Genomic DNA, 21,078 nt, shown 5'->3' on the forward strand with positions numbered 1-21,078 from the left:
TAACGCCAAGGTCCTTCACAGTTTGTAATGCTGTGTTTGTCACAATATAATAGCCTGCACTTATAGTCCCTATAATCAATTGTTTGATTTACTTTTGATATTACCTTAATAAAGTTTAGAAGCTTTTGTGAAGGTTTGGTGTGGCCATTATTAAGCTTTAGCTACTGCAAGCCTGTGAAATGAAGGCCGTGCGCACCAACACTCAAACTGACTCCCAACAGTTGAACTTGAGGCGAGGCAGGATGCTTTAAGGCCTACCAGAGTTACGCCTTATAATCTAGCAATATTATGCTCTTCTTTATACAAAATACTGTGATTGAACATGAACAAATGAACCTCCTTCTGCAAGTCTACATTTGTATAGCAGACGCAGTAGCTATCTGACGTTGAGATATGCTGGTGACATGCATTTCTTTCTCTTGGGATAGGCCTAAGCTTCTCTAATATCATACAGTAGATACCTGAGCCTAAAGGCCTATACATGCAATGCCCTGATGCATTTAGTGCTCAAATCTCCCACAGGTGAGCCGTGAGGTGGACAATAATTGTTTTAGGAAAGTAGCATAAGAAACAGTAAAAGATATAGGCTATGAAGTTTAGCATATGCTATCCATTGAAACACAAGGAATATGTTGTTTTTTTTTGTCATTTGTTATAGGCTGTTTTTCAGGACATGTAAATGCTGCTCATTTTGCCAATATCCCTAGTTTGATAGTGCTGGCTGTACCAAGTCAGATCTGAATGCATATTAATGTCCTGCAAATGTATTCTCGGTCACCTTGTCTGGTGCCAAAACCATGAAATGCTCATGTTGTTTAATATGCAGATTTTAGAATATTCACATTAAAATCTGTCGGGGGGGGGGGGGGGGGGGGCTTGGTTAGGGAGATGACCAAGAATCCGATGGTCAATCTGACAGTGCGAAGATGAGAGAACCTCTGTAAAATGCACATGACATTCCGCTTGAATTTGACTAAAGGCACCGAAAGGACTCTCGGAGCATGAGAAACAAGATTTTCTGGTCTGATGAAACCAAGATTGAACTCTTGGGCCTGAATGCCAAGCGTCACATCTGGAGGAATCCTGGCACCATCCCTACGGTGAAGCATGGTGGTGGCAGCATCATGCTGTGGGGATGTTTTTGAGCGGCAGTCTGGGAGATCAGTCAGGATTCGAGGGAAAGATGAACGGAGCAAAGTACAGAGAGATACTTGATGAAAACCTGCTCCAGAGCGCTCAGGACCTCAGACTGGGGTGAAGGTTCACCTTCCAACAGAACAAAGACCCTAAGCATACAGCCAAGAGCCACTTCTACGTTTCGGGACAAGTCTCTGAATATTCCTGAATGGCCCAGCCAGAGCCCGGACTTGAACCCGATCTAACATCTCCGGAGAGACCTGAAAAACGCTCCCCATTCAACCTGACAGATCTTGAGAGGATATGCAGAGAAGAATGGGAGAAACTCTCAAATACAATTGTGCCAAGCTTGTAGTGTCATACCCAAGAAGTCTTGAGGGTATAATTGCTGCCAAAGATTATTCAACAAAGTACTGAGTAAAGGGTCTGAATACTTATGTAAATGTAATATTTCAGTTTATTATTTTTAATGAATTAGCAAAAATGTCCAGAAACCTGTTGTTTCTTTGTCATTGTGGGGTATTGTGTGTAGATTCATGAGGGGGGAAAAATTATTTAATCCATTTGAGAATAAGGCTTTAATTTAACAAAATGTGGAAAAGGTCAGGTGGTCTGAATACTTTCCAAATGCACTCTATATACAAGAGTATGTGGACACCCATTCAAATTACTGGATTTGGCTATTTCAGCCACACCCGTTGCTGACAGGTGTATAAAATCGAGTACACAGCCATGCAATCTCCATAGACAAACATTGGCAGTAAAATGGCCTTACTGAAGAACATGGTGACTTTCATCATGGCACCGTCATAGAATGCAACCTTTCCAACATGTCAGTTCATCACATTTCTGCCCTGCTAGAGCTGCCCCGGTCAACTCTAAGTGCTCTTATTGTGAAGTGGAAATGACTAGGAGCAACAACTGCTCAGTCACAAAGTGGGAGGCCACACAAGCTCATAGAATGGGACCGCTGAGTGTGTAAAAATCGTCTGTTCTCGGTTGCAACACTCAGTTCCACACTGCCTCAAAGCAACGTCAGCATAAGAACTGTTCATCGGGAGCTTCATGAAATGGGTTTCCATGGCCGAGCAGCCGCACACAAGCCTAAGATGTACAATGCCAAGCGTCGGCTGGAGTGGTTTAAAGTACGCCGCCATTTGACTCTAGAGCAGTGGAAACCCGTTCTCTGGAATGGTGAATCACGCTTCACCATCTGGCAGTCCGATGGAGTAATCTGGGTTTGGCGGATGCCAGGAGAATGCTACCTGCCCCAATGCATAGTGCCAAATGTAAAATTTGGTGGAGGAGGAGTAATGGTCTGGGGCTGTTTTTCATGGTTTGGGCTAGGCCTCTTAGTTCCAGTGAAGGAAAATCTTAACACTACAGCATATAATGACATACTAGACTTGCCAAGTTGCAGTTGAAGTCAGAAGTTGACATACACTTAGGTTGGAGTCATTTGAAACTCGTTTTTCAACCACTCCACAAATTTTTTGTTAACAAACTATAGTTTTGGCAAGTCGGTTAGGACATTTAGTTTGTGCATGACACAAGTCATTTTTCCAACAATTATTTACAGACAGATTATTTCACTTATAATTCACTGTGTCACAATTCCAGTGGGTCAGAAGTTTACATATACTAAGTTGAAAATTCCAGAATAGCTTTAGAAGATTCTGATAGGCTAATTGACATAATTTGAGTCAATTGGAGGTGTACCTGTGGATGTATTTCAAGGCCTACCTTCAAACTCAGTGCCTCTTTGTTTGACATAATGGGAAAATCAGAAGAAATCAGGCAAGATCTCAGAATTTTTTTTTAGACCTCCACAAGTCTGGTTCATCCTTGGGAGCAATTTCCAAACGCCTGAAGGTACCACGTTCATCTGTACAATCAATAGCACGCAAGTATAAACACCATGGGACCACGCAGCCTTCGTACCACTCAGGAAGGAGATGCGTTCTGTCTCCTAGAGATGATGATTGTGCGAAAAGTGCAAATCAATCCCAGAACAACAGCAATGTACCTTTTGAAGATGCTGGAGGGAACGGGTAGAAAGTACCTACAGTCGTGGCCAAATGTTTTGAGAATGACACAAATATTAATTTTCACAAAGTTTGCTGCTTCAGTGTCTTTAGATATTTTTGTCAGATGTTACTATGGAATACTGAAGTATAATTACAAGCATTTCATAAGTGTCAAAGGCTTTTATTGACAATTACATGAAGTTGATGCAAAGAGTCAATATTTGCAGTGTTGACCCTTCTTTTTCAAGACTTCTGCAATCCGCTCTGGCAACCTGTCAATTAACTTCTGTGCCACATCCTGACTGATGGCAGCCCATTCTTGCATAATCAATGCTTGGAGTTTGTCAGAATTTGTGGGTTTTTGTTTGTCCACCCGCCTCTTGAGGATGGACCACAAGTTCTCAATGGGATTAAGGTTTGGGGAGTTTCCTGGCCATAGACCCAAAATATTGATGTTTTGTTCCCCGAGCCACTTAGATATCACTTTTGCCTTACGGCAAGGTGCTCCATCATGCTGGGAAAGGCATTGTTCATCACCAAACTGTTCCTGGATGGTTGGAAGAAGTTGCTCTCGGAGGATGTGTTGGTACCATTCTTTATTCATGGCTGTGTTCTTACGCAAAATTGTGAGTGAGCTCACTCCCTTGGCTGAGAAGCAACCCCACACATGAATGGTCTCAGGATGCTTTACTGTTGGCATGACACAGGACTGATGGTAGCGCTCACCTTGTCTTCTCCGGACAAGCTTTTTTCCGGATGCCCCAAACAATCGGAAAGGGTATTCATCAGAGAAAATGACTTTACCCCAGTCCTCAGCAGTCCAATCCCTGTATCTTTTACAGAATATTAGTCTGTCCCTGATGTTTTTCCTGGAGAGAAGTGGCTTCTTTGCTGCCCTTCTTGACACCAGGCCATCCTCAAAGTCTTCGCCTCACTGTGCGTGCAGATGCACTCACACCTGCCTGCTGCCATTCCTGAGCAAGCTCTGTACTGGTGGTTCCCCGATCCCGCAGCTGAATCAACTTTAGGAGACGATCCTGGCGCTTGCTGGACTTTCTTGGGCGCCCTGAAGCCTTCTTCACAACAATTGAACCGCTCTCCTTGAAGTTCTTCATGATCTGATAAATGATTGATTTAGATGCAATCTTACTGGCAGCAATATCATTGCCTGTGAAGCCCTTTTTGTGCAAAGCAATGATGATGGCACGTGTTTCCTTGCAGGTAACCATGATTGACAGAGGAAGAACAATGATTCCAAGCACCACTCTCCTTTTGAAGCTTCCAGTCTGTTATTCGAACTCAATCAGCATGACAGAGTGATCTCCAGCCTTGACCTCGTCAACACTCACACCTGTGTTAACGAGAGAATCACTGACATGATGTCAGCTGGTTCTTTTGTGGCAGGGCTGAAATGCAGTGGAAACGTTTCAGGGTGATTCAGTTAATTTGCATGGCAATGGGGGACTTTGCAAATAATTGCAATTCATCGGATCACTCTTCATAACATTCAGGAGTATATGCAAATTGCCATCAAATAAACTGAGGAAGCAGACTTTGTGAAAATGAATATTTGGGTCATTCTCAAAACTTTTGGCCACGACTGTATATCCACAGTAAAACAAGTCGACATAATCTATATCGACATAATCTGAAAGGCCGCTCAGCAAGGAAGAAGCCACTGCTCCAAAACCACCATAAAAAAGCCAGACTACGCTTTGAAACTGCACATGGGGACAAAGATCATACTTTTTGGAGAAATGTCCTCTGGTCTGATGAAACAAAAATAGAACTGTTGGGCCATAATGACCATCGTTATGTTTGGAGGAAAAAGGGGGAGGCTTGCAAGCTGAAGAATAACCTCCCAACCGTGAAGCACGGGGGTGGTAGCATCATGTTGTGGGTGTGCTTTGCTGCAGGAGGGACTGGTGCACTTCACAAAATAGATTGCATCATAAGGAGGAAAAGCGACATCTCAGACATCAGTCAGGAAGTTAAAGCTTGGTTGCAAATGGGTCTTCCAAATGGACAATGACCCCAAGCATACTTTCAAAGTTGTGGCAAAATGGCTTAAGGACAACAACGTCAAGTTATTGGAGTGGCCATCACAAAGCCCTGATCTCGATCCTTAGGAAAATTTCTGGGCAGAACTGAAAAAGCGTATGCGAGCAAGGAGGCCTACAAACCTGACTCAGTTACACCAGCTTTGTCAGGAGGAATGGGCCAAAATTCACCCAACTTATTGTAGGAAGCTTCTGGAAGGCTACTCAAAACGTTTGACCCAAGTTAAACAATTTAAAGGCAATGCCACCAAATACTATTTGAGTGTATGTAAACTTCTGACCCACTGGGAATGTGATTGAAGAAATAAAAGCTGAAATCAATAATTCTCTCAACTATTATTCTGACATTTCACATTCTTAAAATGAAGTGGTGATCCTAACTGACCTAAGACAGGGAATGTTTACTAGGATTAAATGTCAGGAATTGTGAAAAACTGAGTTTAAATGTATTTGGCTAAGGTGCATGTAAACTTCCGATTTCAACTGTAAATAAAGGTTAAATATGGAATAAAAAAAACGTAATAGACGTTTCTGTTCTTCCATCTTTGTGGCAACAGTTTGGGGAAGGCCTTTTCCTGTTTCAGCGTGGTAATGCCCCCATGCACGTGCTCGTGCTCTTCAGCATATCATATTAGGTGTGGTAACGTGACACTGCAGTAATACATCACTGCTTAGTAACAGATATAGATCACAGATACTACAATAACGTTTAAGAATAATTTTAAATGTTGCATGTTCTCCTGTCTCCTGCCTGGTCATTTTCTCCACAACACAAATATTACAGTTATCTTCACACATGTTTGAGACACTTTTCACTGACAGCTGCAACTAAGTTAGATAATCCTTTTGCCAATCACAATACCCCAAATCGCAGGATCCCGAACACACTTACGATTTTTCACTGTCTTTTTACTGTTGTTTTTATTTCTTTACTTACTTATTGTTCACCTAATACCTGTTGTATTCGGCGCACGTGACAAATACACTTTGATTTTAAACAATCCGCAGCAAAAATGTTTTATTAAGAATGATCCACTGTGGCTAAGTCATGCTCCCTGGTCAAGTATTTTTAATGAAATCAATTTACTTTAGGGCAATCCAGCATCCTAACAGTACATTGCACCCACCAACTTTCCTTTCCAATTCTCAAGAGGTTGAAACCAGAGCTCTGTATATAATGACGAGATGCTCATGTCTCCGCCCTGACAATGGGAGTCTTTGTCCCAAAAGCGGGAAGGCAGGCGACAAGCATAGGTCTGCATATTATCCCCATAGAAAGGCATTGAGCTTATACTGGACAGATTTTGGCGAAAGTGAGCCCTCTCGCTTCGCCTCTTCCTCTCTGCTGAAACTATATCATGTGAGAAAGCATCCGAGCAAGCGAAACAGCTCCCTTCTATATGTGCCCGTGTATCTGATGCTGTCTGGATAGAAATAGTATGACATGCCATACTCTTTTGGTCCAGACAGTATCACATACATGGGCTACATATACTGAGACAGAGGGGCGCTGTTTCGCTCGCTCGAATGCTTTAACTGAGATTGATGTGTCTTTCTGTTGGCACGTATCTCAATCAAATAAATGATCAATATTTCAATATTCTATTTGGACGGGCGGTATGGTAGGTAGGGCGGGCCAGGCCCCGTAAGGCCTGCCCATAACGCCGGCCCTGGCCTAAACTTAATGTTTTAACCCTATCGTAAATCTTGACACTTATCTTAGCCATTCGGAATGAGTGCCTAAACTTAACCCTTAACTTGGAAATTTGAGAAAAGGTACAATATAGAGCAGCAGTTTCTAAATTTGACATTTGGAGAAACATGGAGACACTTCTATTTTTACAGCGAGAGCTTGTTGGTGTAGATACAGTGCCTTCAGAAAGTATATATAACCGTTATTTATCCCCCAAAACTTATTCCACATTTTGTTGTTACAGCCTGAATTCTAAATGGATTAAATATATACTTTTTTCTCACTGATCGACACACAATACCCCATAATAACAAAGTGAAAACATGTTTTTAGACATTTTTGCTAATTTATTGAGAATGAAATACAGAAATATGTAATTTACATAAGTATTCATGTTAATACATGTTAGATTCACCTTTAGCGGTTACAGGTGTGAGACTTTCTGTGTAAGTCTCTTAAGAGATGTGCACACTTGGACTTTGGACATTATTATTTTAAATTCTTCAAGGTCTGTCAAATTGGCTGTTGATCATAGATTTTCAAGGGGATGTGTGTCTATTTGTCAATAACAGCTGGTGCGCGATGTCTAACATTAAAGATGTCTCGAGGTATTGCTCACCTGAGGTAGAATACCTTATGATAAGCTGTAGACCGCATTATCTACTAAGAGTGTTTATATTATTCGTAGCCGTCTATTTACCACCACAGACCGATGCTGGCACTAAGACCGCACTCAACGAGCTGTATAAAGCCCTAAGCAAACAAGAACATGCTCATCCAGAAGTGGCGCTCCTAGTGGCCGGGGACTTTAATTTAGCCAAACTTAAATCTGTTTTACCTCATTTCTACCAGCATGTCACATGTGCAACCAGAGGATAAAAAACTAGAGACCACCTTTACTCCACACACAGAGATGCATACAAAGCTCCTTATAGACAGTCCTGTAGCGCAGCATCCATGTCATCTGACCACTTCTGTATTGAGCGAGTCACAGGTACTTCCTGCTATAGTTTTTGCTTGTATGCAGGAATCAGGAGGATAGAATTATGGTCAGATTTGCCAAATGGAGGGCCCCCACCCTGCGTGCTGCTGCAGTATTCTGTGGCACGTCATTTAATTCTCAGCCATTTCTTCTGTTACTGCAAGTTATTGCTAGTTTGACCAGAAGAGGGCATCTTTGAGAAGCATTTGATAGCATTTCATATTGGCATTACCAGAGAATTTAAAACCTTTTTTGTAATAACATAGTATATGGGATTGATTTTAAGAAATTTGTCTTAATTAATGTAATTAATATTGTGGTGTTTCCATTCAGAGAAAAATGGTCAGTTTGTAAATTCTGACCGTTTCGCTCTCGGAGCGCACACTGGACGTTCGGGTCGAGGAGTAGGGTTGATTTGAGCAATCTGGCCTTAGAACGGCAGTCAAGCACACAAGCTAATGTTGGCTAGCTACTTCCAGACACAAATGAGACCACTCTGACCATTTTACTCGCCCTAGCAGAGCTGGTAAGGCAGTTTTTGTGTTAACCAGAGCGTTGGTGAGGTGACTGTAAATGTGCTGCTGGAAACCAATTTAATTATGCTTTTTTCCCAACGTTTACTGACACCGGCCATATTCAACGGGTGTTGAGCGCTCGTAAAGTAATTATTCTGCGCTCTGGTACACTCAGACGAGTGCTCTGAAATCCGTGTAGGTAGTAGGCTGGACACAACGTTCTTTTCTGATAAAAACTAGTTCATTACATCCGCCCAGTTTCATAATATGACCATATTTCCCAGCTGCTTGCCGTCGTTTTGAAGTAATCGCGAAAAAACGGCTTATTTTTGTGCATTTTTCACCCTGCCAGCTCCTATTAGTTCTATTGAGCACCGTGGCACCACTCACCTTCCAAACGTTCTATTCCCAGCATATTGTTCAATGTCACAATGCCTGCTTCGCTATTGTTGGCAATGAGACCTGCTCACATTGTTTTATAGTTCAAATGTAAACAACAAAATGTAACCAACCAAAAATAATATTGGAACTCTGCGGTCTTCCCATTGTTTCATATGGGGGAAATATAGGCATGTCTGGCTATTTGGCCAAATATCTCACAATGTCTGTATTTAGATTTTTTTCAAGTGTAAACAGTATGAAATAGCTAGCTAGTTAGCAGGGTGCGCGCTAATAGCGTTTCAATCGGTGACGTCACTTGCTCTGAGACCTTGAAGTAGTTCTCCTTGCTCTGCAAGGGCTGCGGCTTTTGTGGAGTGATGGATAACGATGCTTCAAGGGTGGCTGTTGTCTATGTGTGCAGAGGGTCCCTGGTTTGAGCCCAGGTAGGGGCGAGGAGAGGAATGGAAGCAAACTGTTACATGACACCATTTTAATCAGGAGAATCTCCTCTTTGTAATTATGTAAGTCTGGGCAGCGAGATCGTTTGTCATCGATCGCTAGACCAAAAATAGTCAGAAGTTTCTATTTTTTCCATACTTTTTCATTACGCAGACATAAGCACAGTTGACACCATCGAGGTGCCGATGTTTACTTTCTACACAAGCTGTTTCTTCCAGTTTTATCCGACGAACCGATTGTAGTGGTAAAATAAAAATAGATACATTTTTTATGCAATTCTAAGCATCACTCCAGTCAAACAGGCTCTGCCAACGTTCGATTCCATTAATTTGCTATGGGCTCACGCTAGTGTTCCAGTTTAGCCAACGTATTTATAATTCAAGGCACACTTAACCAGCATGGCTACCACAGCATTCTGCAGCGATACGCTATCCCATCTGGTTTGCGCTCATTTGTATTTCAACAGGACAATGACCCAACACGCCTCCAGGCTGTGTAAGGGCTATTTGACCAAGGAGGAGAGTGATGGAGTGCTGCATCAGATGACCTGGCCTCCACAATCACCCGACCTCAAACCAATTGAGATGGTTTGGGATGAGTTGGACTGCAGAGTGAATGAAAGGCAGCCAAGAAGTGCTCAGCATATGTGGGAACTCCTTCAAGACTGTTGGAAACGCATTTTAGGTGAAGCTGGTTGAGAGAATGGCAAGAGTGCGCAAAGCTGTCATCAAGGTAAAGGGTGGCTACATTGAAGAATCTCAAATATAAAATATATTTAGATTTGTTTAACACTTTTTTTTGGTTACTATATGATTCCATGTGTTATTTCATACTTTTGATGTCTTCACTGTTATTCTACAATGTAGAAAATAGTAAAAACAAAGCAAAACCCTTGAATGAGTAGGTTTACATTTACATAAGTATTCAGACCCTTTCACTCAGCACTTTTGTTGAAACACCTTTTGGCAGCGATTACAGCCTTGTGTCGTTTTGGATATGACGCTACAAGCTTGGCACAACTACAATGCATCCGGAAAGTATTCAGACCTCTTGACTTTTTCTACATTTTGTTACTTTACAGCCTTATTCTAAAATGTATTAAATAAAGCATTTTCCTGATCAATCTGCGCACAATACCCCATAATGACAAAGCAAAAACAGCTTTTTAGACATTTTTGAAAATTCATTAAAAATAAAGAACAAAGACCTTATTTACATAGGTATTCAGACCCTTTGCTATGAGACTCGAAGTCGAGCTCATGTTTCTATTGATCATGTTTCCATTGATCATCCTTGAGATGTTTCTACAACTTGAATGGAGTCCACCTGTGGTAAATTCAATTGATTGGACATGATTTGGAAAGGCACACACCTGTCTATATACAGTGCCTTGCGAAAGTATTCGGCCCCCTTGAACTTTGCGACCTTTTGCCACATTTCAGGCTTCAAACATAAAGATATAAAACTGTATTTTTTTGTGAAGAATCAACAACAAGTGGGACACAATCATGAAGTGGAACGACATTTATTGGATATTTCAAACTTTTTTAACAAATCAAAAACTGAAAAATTGGGCGTGCAAAATTATTCAGCCCCTTTACTTTCAGTGCAGCAAACTCTCTCCAGAAGTTCAATAAGGATCTCTGAATGATCCAATGTTGACCTAAATGACTAATGATGATAAATACAATCCACCTGTGTGTAATCAAGTCTCCGTATAAATGCACCTGCACTGTGATAGTCTCAGAGGTCCGTTAAAAGCGCAGAGAGCATCATGAAGAACAAGGAACACACCAGGCAGGTCCGAGATACTGTTGTGAAGAAGTTTAAAGCCGGATTTGGATACAAAAAGATTTCCCAAGCTTTAAACATCCCAAGGAGCACTGTGCAAGCGATAATATTGAAATGGAAGGAGTATCAGACCACTGCAAATCTACCAAGACCTGGCCGTCCCTCTAAACTTTCAGCTCATACAAGGAGAAGACTGATCAGAGATGCAGCCAAGAGGCCCATGATCACTCTGGATGAACTGCAGAGATCTACAGCTGAGGTGGGAGACTCTGTCCATAGGACAACAATCAGTCGTATATTGCACAAATCTGGCCTTTATGGAAGAGTGGCAAGAAGAAAGCCATTTCTTAAAGATATCCATAAAAAGTGTTGTTTAAAGTTTGCCACAAGCCACCTGGGAGACACACCAAACATGTGGAAGAAGGTGCTCTGGTCAGATGAAACCAAAATTGAACTTATTGGCAACAATGTAAAACGTTATGTTTGGCGTAAAAGCAACACAGCTGAACACACCATCCCCACTGTCAAACATGGTGGTGGCAGCATCATGGTTTGGGCATGCTTTTCTTCAGCAGGGACAGGGAAGATGGTTAAAATTGATGGGAAGATGGATGGAGCCAAATACAGGACCATTCTGGAAGAAAACCTGATGGAGTCTGCAAAAGACCTGAGACTGGGACGGAGATTTGTCTTCCAACAAGACAATGATCCAAAACATAAAGCAAAATCTACAATGGAATGGTTCAAAAATATACATATCCAGGTGTTAGAATGACCAAGTCAAAGTCCAGACCTGAATCGAATCGAGAATCTGTGGAAAGAACTGAAAACTGCTGTTCACAAATGCTCTCCATCCAACCTCACTGAGCTCGAGCTGTTTTGCAAGGAGGAATGGGAAAAAAATTCAGTCTCTCGATGTGCAAAACTGATAGAGACATACCCCAAGCGACTTACAGCTGTAATCGCAGCAAAAGGTGGCGCTACAAAGTATTAACTTAAGGGGGCTGAATAATTTTGCACGCCCAATTTTTCAGTTTTTCATTTGTTAAAAAAGTTTGAAATATCCAATAAATGTCGTTCCACTTCATGATTGTGTCCCACTTGTTGTTGATTCTTCACAAAAAAATACAGTTTTATATCTTTATGTTTGAAGCCTGAAATGTGGCAAAAGGTCGCAAAGTTCAAGGGGGCCGAATACTTTCGCAAGGCACTGTAAGGTCCCACAGTTGACAGTGCATGTCAGAGCAAAAACCAAGCCATGAGTTCAAAGGAATTGTCCATAGAGCTCCGAGACAGGATTGTGTCAAGGCACAGATCTGGGGAAGGGTACCAACACATTTCTGCAGCATTGAAGGTCCCCATGAACACAGTGGCCTCCATCATTCTTAAATGGAAGAAGTTTGGTACCACCAAGACTCTTCCTAGAGCTGGCCACCCGGCCAAACTGAGCAATCGGTAGAGAAGGGCCTTGGTCAGGGCTCTAGAGTTCCTCTGTGGAGATTGGAGAAACTTCCAGAAGGACAACCAGCTCTGCAGCACTCCACCAATCAGGCTTTATGGTAGAGAGGCCAGACGGAAGGCAATCCTCAGTAAAAAAGCACATGACGGCCCGCATGGAGTTTGCCAAAAGGCACCTCAAGGGCTCTCAGACCATGAGAAACAAGATGCTCTGGTCTGTTGAACCAAGATTGGCCTGAATGCCAAACTCACATCTGGTGGAAACCTGGCTCCATCCCTACAGTGAAGCATGGTAGTGGCAGCATGATGCTGTGGGGATATTTTTAAGCGTCAGGCACGCAGCCTAGACAATGCAGGAGTGGCTTCGGGACAAGTCTCTGAATGTCCTTGAGTGGCCCAGCCAGAGCCCGGACGTGAACCCGATCGGACATCTCTGGAGAGACCTGAAAATATCTGTGCAGCGACGCTCCCCATCCAACCTGACAGAGCTTGAGAGGATCTGCAGAGAAGAATCTGAGAATCTCCCCAAATGCAGGTGTGCCAAGCTTGTAGGGTCATACGCATGAATACTCAAGGCTGTAATCGCTGTAAATGAATACTTATGTAAATCTGATATTTCCTTTATCATTATGGGGTATTTTGTGTGTGTGTGTGTGTGTAGATTGAAGGGGGAAAAAATGATTTAATACATTTTAGAATAAGGCTGTAACGTAACAAAGTGGAAAAGGCTAGGGGTCTGAATGCTTTCCAAATGCACTGTAATTAATTCACCAGTTTCTTGCAGTTATTTATTCTCTCAAATCTACTGATCATTTCATCTCATTATATGCAGACAATATTTTCCGATATCTAGACAATGTATCTCAATCGCTCCCAAACGCATTGAAGATCATAGATAAATTCAGCTTCATCTGAAGTTATAAAATGTATCTAATCAATTCAGCCCGACTGCTTCTCAAGACCCTGTTGGATTTCTGGAATCGCAAAATGTTTCCCATTTTAAATATTTAGCGGTAGATACAGTGTATTTCCTTCCTTAGATACAACCATTTGCAGATACTTTAACAGAATGCTCAAATCAAATTCAATCCGTCCTCAGTAGAACCTTCCAATTACTTTAACCGGAAGAATATCTATTTTCAAATGGAATATCTTTCCACGGCTGAATTTCTGTAGTTTAATGCTTCCTACAGTATGTCTCCCACTTCTGGCTATTGGGATCAAATCCAAACGTAGTCCTCCTGTGTCTTTTCCTCTATCTGTACCAAATTGTAAAATGTATATTTAATTTTTCCTTTAACCACCCCCGCCACAAAAATTGGATTGATCACGAAAAACAAATGTTAAGATACAATATGTATTTTATGCAGAATTAATTCCTTCAAAAAATGAGGTGCATGTGGCACTCTCTAAGAGATTTATTTTTATTTTGAAAGTTTCCATTACAGAAGCCTAGATTGAGAAGCTAATATCTGCCTGGTCTGAGCTGCGTGAGGGAGGGAGGCAGATGTATTATGTGTGACCTTTGGGCAGAAAGGATATGAAAGGCTGTGATGTGGCTGTATTGAGCCGGGACACCGACCTGCTGGTACTTGACTTTAGATCTTAGTGGAGGCAGGTTGATGTGTCATCCTGGGTAGGAATGAATAGAGTCACTGTTTCCTATGAGCACATGCATACTGTGAATTATGCTCTGTACAGAATTATATATTTTACTCTCGGGGGGATGCTGGATGTCTCTTAGGGGTGCCCAACGTCAATACCTTTGACAATTTTGAGAGCCCATATTGATGTTTATATTCTTATGGCCCTGATTGGTTATGGGGGTGCCCAGCCCTCCTAGCCTTGTTCGAATTACGAACCTGCCTGTGAGCTAATAGAGCTGTGGCAAATAATTAACAACACTGCAGGACATAATATAGAGGCCACAGAAGGTTAAATTGTTCAAGACCCAGAGCATAGAGGCTCCAGTGGCCTAAATAGTACCAAGACCTGGACAGACGCAGATCAAGATTGTGTAGCCTTCAGGTCAGGTGGCCCCGGGCCGAGCCCCACAGGGTGGGTTAAAGTGGTTTCCAGGGTATCGCCTCGAAGTGTCCCAGGCCAAGCCCCACAGGGTGGTTTCCAGGGTAACAGTGTAGTGGCAGGACTGTAAGGTTGTGTGAGTGGCACAGAGCCAGAGCCACAGCCCCCGGGGGGGGGGTCATGCTGAGTGACTACGTTAATGAGCTTTTCAGAAGAGCCATTTGGTCTCATTAAGGCCACACCAGCTCCTCCGTGACATTAACTAGTTACTTGACAGAGAGGACGGCGGGCACCTCCATCACTTTCACATTGTTTGACGGTTATTTCTCTCTCTGTTTCTGTCTGTCTTTCTCGACTTGCTCCCCCATTACAAAATAGTTTTTTTCCCCCTTGAGCAGTGCCCTATAATTCTTGACACGATTCTTGAGTCACTCAGAAGTTAGTTAGAATGTGGAACGTGTTTTATCTACTCTTTATTAATAGCTTTCATTTTCAAAACACTGTTGCTGGTACTTCAGAGATGTCTCTCTTTTTCGAAGGTCCATTGATTTACACTGCGTCTGTTTTAGTCCCACGCCATTGACCTCATTGATCACAACAGAATGCGGTCTTCCCCAGAGACTTGGTCTAGTGTGTTTATTTCACTCGGACAGTGTTTGTTTCACTCATATCAATGAGACTCTTTTTTTAAACTAGAGATTGCCATTCTACCTTATTAGCATTTTACGTTATCAGCATGTTTATGATAACACTTCTCAGCATGCCCCATTTTGCTATCCTCCCCTGTTTTACAAGTGTGCTGTGTTATTTACAGCGTTTGCCTTCACTTAACGCCTTATCACCCGTGAAATTGCATTAACTATTTGTTTGCCTCACATGGTGTGCAGTGATTCGACAGATTGGCATGGAATATTGACTATGAGACCGCTTTTTGTCAATCCCTGTCAGCTCCTCCCTCTCCTAACAAATGACCAAACACGCCCCCCCCCCCCGAACGAAACATGAAAGGAAATTTGAGAATTACGTTCAACGCACCCGTCCGACCGGGAACCCACTGACTTCTTGCTGCTGTGCTACAGTAGTTTTACCCTGTACACATAGTGCTCGTGTTACTTATAGTCATAACTACTAGCCTCTCTATAGGTTTCTATACATTTCTAACTGGGGGCTTAGTGGTTTTAAAGCGAACCATTCTTTTTACGCTTATTGTCATCTTTTTTTCTACGTTTTGAATTGAATAAAGAACCTTTGACTGTGCTTCGGCCCGTCTCTGTAGTTGTTTGCCGTGGGTTTTTAGAACTCTGCTTTTGACATTTACATTATATTCACAGTAGGGTGGGGGTGTGCATGGCTAGTGTAAGAAGAATTGTCCATATCACATAGGCCTAATGCCATTACATGTGACTTTGGCTTTGCGGGATGAATAATAGACAGCTTACACAGCTTAAAAAGGCTGCGCGCGTGCGCCATCGTGCATACATTTATTTTGTCCCCCTACACCAAATGCAATCACGAAACACAATTTCAAAATATAAAAAAAAAACTCTGAACCAATGACATTCATTTGGGGACAGGTCAAAAAGCATTAAACATTTATGGCAATTTAGCTAGTTAGCTTGCACTTGCTAGCTAATTTGTCCTATTTAGCTAGCTTGCTGTTGCTAGCTAATTTGTCATGGGATATAAACATTGAGTTATCTTACATGAAATGCACAAGGTAATCTACTCTGGTCCTCTACACAAGGTCCTCTGTTCAACCGAATTGTTTCTGGTCATCTCTCCTCCTTCCAGACCTTTTCATCTTTGAACTTATATGGTGATTGGCTTCTAAACATTCATAGTATTACTAAGCCGACCGGCAACACAGTTTGTCTTTCAATCACCCACGTGGGTATAACCAATGAGGAGATGTCACGTGGGTACCTGCTTCTGTAAACCAATGAGGAGGCGGGAGAGGCAGGAATTGCAGCGCGATCTGCGTCAGAAATAGGAATGCGAGCGGTGTGGTCAGCCTGTTAGGGGTGTTCTGTCTGATGCAACTCATTCATTTATACTTCTATCATGGAGAGACAAAACATTGAATGGAGGTGAGGAGGGAGACTTGAGGAGAAAGATTTTAAAGAATGAAAGATTAGTGAGAATTTAGCAGTTTGGTCAATGCAGCAGTCTGGCAATGTTGAATGAAAGTTCTTATTCATTGTTCAGTGATTCTCATTATTGTTAATGTGCTGTGTGTCCTTTACCTGCATAGGTAGCAGAAGCAGCTTCTCTGAGTCTGTGTTTTTTTTTCTTTTCTCTCTGCCTCCGTCTGATTCTCTAAAGGTCTAATGATCAGACATTGGCGTTTCATCAATAGCCTTTGCTGGTGACAGGTCGTGGTAACATAATCGTTTTGAATAATGAGTCGGCTTCTCTTGGGAGACCGATTTGATATCACCAACAACCTTGGCCCCTCTGTCAAAGAGTGCTCTTATACTGTACTCTTGGGCTAGCTTTCCCTTTTTGTTGTCCTCTCAACCGCCAATGTCAAGAATATTTAATGCACCCCTTTTTGGGACACTCTCTCATCTCCAGTGGCATCGCAGGTGAAAGTTGGTCCCTCTCAACTCACGCAGTTAGAACAGAAGTCAGACTTGGGGGTAGAACAAGGGAGATGTTAGGGGACTGCTAGTACTGCATGTTGATGGTGTGTTGGGACTGTGCTCGTAAATGTTTGATGAACGGTGAGGAGGCACTCTGTTCGGCCCACCTGAAATTCCTGGACTGTGGTTGATGGGGGGGAAAAGGGTATTTTTTAAAGATTTTCCCTGAATGACCAGTCAGTGAGAGAGAGGCAGCTGGAGTAGAGTTACACACACACACACACACACACACGCATGCATGCACATGCACACACCTGTTCTATCTCACACACACACATGTTCCTCCCGCTCCTTGCACCTGACCCCTTTCCACCTATGGGCTCTGGGGAGAGAACACATTTTGGGTATTTTTTCAAACGAAGCATAACACATTTGGTATTTGATATCACGGCTACCCACACGCTCTCCCAGACCGAGCTGTGTCCAGCCGTTATAAACAGCGCAATTCTGTTGCTTATTATCACTTATTTTTGGTTTCAGTCAACTAAGGGGCTAATTGTGCTCTGAAAGAGGCCAGCCAGCCAGGCATAGTGTGATACCATTTGGGTCACGCTGGGATCAGCACAACATGGGTGGTTGATCTAGATACATCACTAACGATCAATCGCCTAAAGACACTCCCTGCAATCCGCTCGACTGCCTTGTCACACAATGAACGCCATGCTGTGTACACCTAGCTAGCATGATAGTGGTAACCAACCCTCTCACGCTCTCTCTCTCCCAACAAAACAGAGCATGAAAGTTTGATGCAGTTTCATATAGGATCCGGCAGGAATTCAAGCTGCGAGCGGTTTTGAGTCGTCTTTGTTGGACCTGGACTCACCACCTGGTGCAAACCAGTGTGGCATGTAGTGCAGTTAGAAACCAAACAGAGTAACAGACCGATCCTGTTGCTGCTGATGTATCACAAATACACACACACACACACACACACACACACACACACACACACACACACACACAGAGACTTGCTAACGAGGCATGCCGGGACTCCCCTCCCACTGACTCTGTTATGTGCCGGGGCGTTTCGTCTCGCCGTTCCTCTCCGAGTCTCTGATGCAAAAGTGATGGTGTGCATATCTAATCGCGTCCCCCTGCTTTTGAACTCCTGGGTGCCTCACTGTCTCGGTGCACCTGGAAGGAAGTGGGACTTGTCTCTTCCATGCCGATTCTTAAAGCAGGACAAGACAGTGGTGTCGTACGTTTGACTGATTAAGTCTTGACTTGACAAAGGGCGTGTCAAAATTGGAGAAAAAAAATGCATTTTGATTATTTGTTTGAGAAATGAATGGAGAAATGTCTATAGGCTGTACCGGGTGCTTTATTTTATGCTTTATTTTTCAGTCCCCTTTAAAATGTAGTTAGGCTAAAGATTCATGACTACATCACTACCTAACAATATATTGAACAACGAATAATGGCTTGTTTCTTTGCATTCTTGTTTTACAGAAATCTCCTGGACAGAGACACATTCTCCAAATCAGACCCAAGTAAGATGGTTTTCTACACACACACCCTCTCGCTCTCTTCCTCGCTCTCTCGCTCTCTCTCTCTCTGGCTCTCTCTCTCTCTGGCTGGCTCTTGCTCGCTATCTCTGGCTCTCCCTCTTTCTCTGTCTCTCTCTCTCTCTTGTGCTTCCCCCTGTGAATCAGCAGGCATTTGCATATGTCAGAGGTTGTAATCTCAGCTCTACTTGACTGAGCAGAAACAGATTGTCGTCATATACACCAGCCATAGGTTGCAGGATTCCCTTATTCCCTGCCGATTACAGAAATTTCTGAAAAATCATGGTACTTTCTGGATTTTTGCAACCCTAACAGCCATATCCGTCATGGAGATAAGGATCCGTTTGTGTAGTGTGTCCATATTAGTACATCTTTAAATTGAGAACATTTGGGCCACTGTAGGAGATGTGGTCAGACTCAGCACAAGGAGGGAGGAAGGCCATCTGATCCCAGGGGCCTGCTGGCTGGCTTCTGTAGTATGTTTATCCAAGGAGGCACTTGTGCTGTCTCTGCAGTGCTGACGGTACTGGCCTCAGTCACACAGCATTAGACCTCCTCAGCACTGTACTGCAGGCCAGGGGGGCAAAGACACACACACACACACACACACACACACACACACACACACACACATATGCTGCCCACAGGGAGCCTTACACACATTAGGGTAGGCTAGCCTATAAGACTTGACAACACTGTTGACAACACAACGTGTGTGTTTTCGTGTGTGTGTATGTTCATGTGATTGTGCATGTTCCAACCTAATGCATGGGGACCATATGCAATCCCAGCTTTCGTTAGCAGCTGACAGGGTTTCTGTGCAGTCAGACAGCTGAGCTCAACCTCACACAACAGCAAAACATGACATGACATTACACCACGTACACAACAGCCAGCTCTCTTCAACACTGTTAGCCGAACCCACTGAAACATGCGAGCCTTGACACTGAGGTGGGCCAAGAGCCATGACTTCTGCCATAGCAAGCATGTGATGCTACCACATTATCTCCAGAGCTCTGTTCACTAGCATACATACAGAGCTAGTAAGGGAAGGTAGCATAGAAATATACTGAACAAAATTTCAATGATTTTACTGCGCTACAGTTCATATAAGGAAATCCGTCAATTTAAATAAATGAATTAGGCCCTAATCTATGGATTTCACATGACTGGGCAGGGGCACAGCCATGGGTGGGCACGTGAGGTCATAGGCCCACCCACTTGGGAGCCAGGCCCACCCACTGGGGAGCTAGGCCCAGCCAATCAGAATGAGTTTGCCCCCACAAAAGGGCTTTATTACAGACAGAAATACTCCTCAGTTCAGCTGTACAGGTGGCTAGTCTCAGACGATCCTCAGGTGAAGAAGCCAAATGTGGAGGTCCGGAGCTGGCGTGGTTATGCGTGGTCTGGGGTTGTGAGGCCGGTTGGACGTACTGCCAAATTCTCTAAAACAACGTTGGATGTGGCTTATGGTGGGGAAATTAACTTTAAATTCTCTAGCAGCAGCTCTGGTAGGCATTCCTGCAGTCATCATGCCAAGTGCATGCTCCCTCAACTTGAGACATCTGTAGCATTGTGATAACTGCACATTTTAGTGGCCTTTTATTGTCCCCAGCACGAGGTGCACCTGTGTAATGATCATGCTGTTTAATCAGCTTCTTGATATGTCACACCTGTCAGGTGGGTGGATTATCTTGGCAAATGTGAAATGCTCACTAACAGGGATGTAAACAAATTTGTGCACAAAATTTGAGAGAAATAAGCTTTTTGTGCATAAGGAACATTTCTGTGATCTTTTATTTCAGCTCATGAAACATGGGACCAACACTTTACATGTTGTGTTTATATTTTTGTTCAGTATAGAATCACTCATCTTAATTCTATGGACCGAGGCTATTGAAGCCCTTTTCAGAGGTGGATGGGGGCTCTGACCCCTCTGATTCTGATGAACTGGATTTGATAAAAATGTTACACTGCTCCCAGTGGAGGGAATTGGCTCAGTTTGTGTGTGTGTGTTTGATTTTAAACAAGATATGTTCTAGTTATTTTGGTCCATACATTTGGGTGGTATCATGTCAAATGTAATTTTATTTGTCACATACACATGTTTAGCATATGTTATTGCGGGTGTAACAAAGTGCTTGTGTTTCTAGCTCTAACAGTTCAGTAATAGCTAACAATTCACAGCAATACACACAACCTAAAAGTAAAATAATGGAATTAAGGAATGTATAAATATTAGGATGAGCAGTGTCGGAGTGGCATAGACTAAAATACAGTAGAATAGAATACAGTATACACATATGAGATGAGTAAAGAAAAAATATGTAAACATTATTAAAGTGGCTAGTGATTTCAAGTCTATGTATATGGGGCAGCAGCCACTAAGGTGCAGGGTTACGT

General features: G+C 42.8%; 1 protein-coding gene across 1 annotated transcript in view; it reads left to right on the forward strand.

Annotated features, from left to right (window-relative positions):
* The window catches only part of LOC110524482 (copine-8-like), a 72,563-nt gene that overhangs the window by 4,654 nt on the left and 46,831 nt on the right, over window positions 1-21,078 (forward strand). The window contains exon 2 of the mRNA XM_021604185.3: window positions 18,620-18,660. Coding sequence (XP_021459860.1) covers window positions 18,620-18,660 — 41 coding nt within the window. The remainder of the gene's footprint in view (window positions 1-18,619; window positions 18,661-21,078) is intronic.

Source organism: Oncorhynchus mykiss, chromosome 1 (assembly GCF_057628025.1).
Source record: "Oncorhynchus mykiss isolate SJ-2025 chromosome 1, ASM5762802v1, whole genome shotgun sequence".
Classification (NCBI taxonomy): domain Eukaryota; kingdom Metazoa; phylum Chordata; class Actinopteri; order Salmoniformes; family Salmonidae; genus Oncorhynchus; species Oncorhynchus mykiss.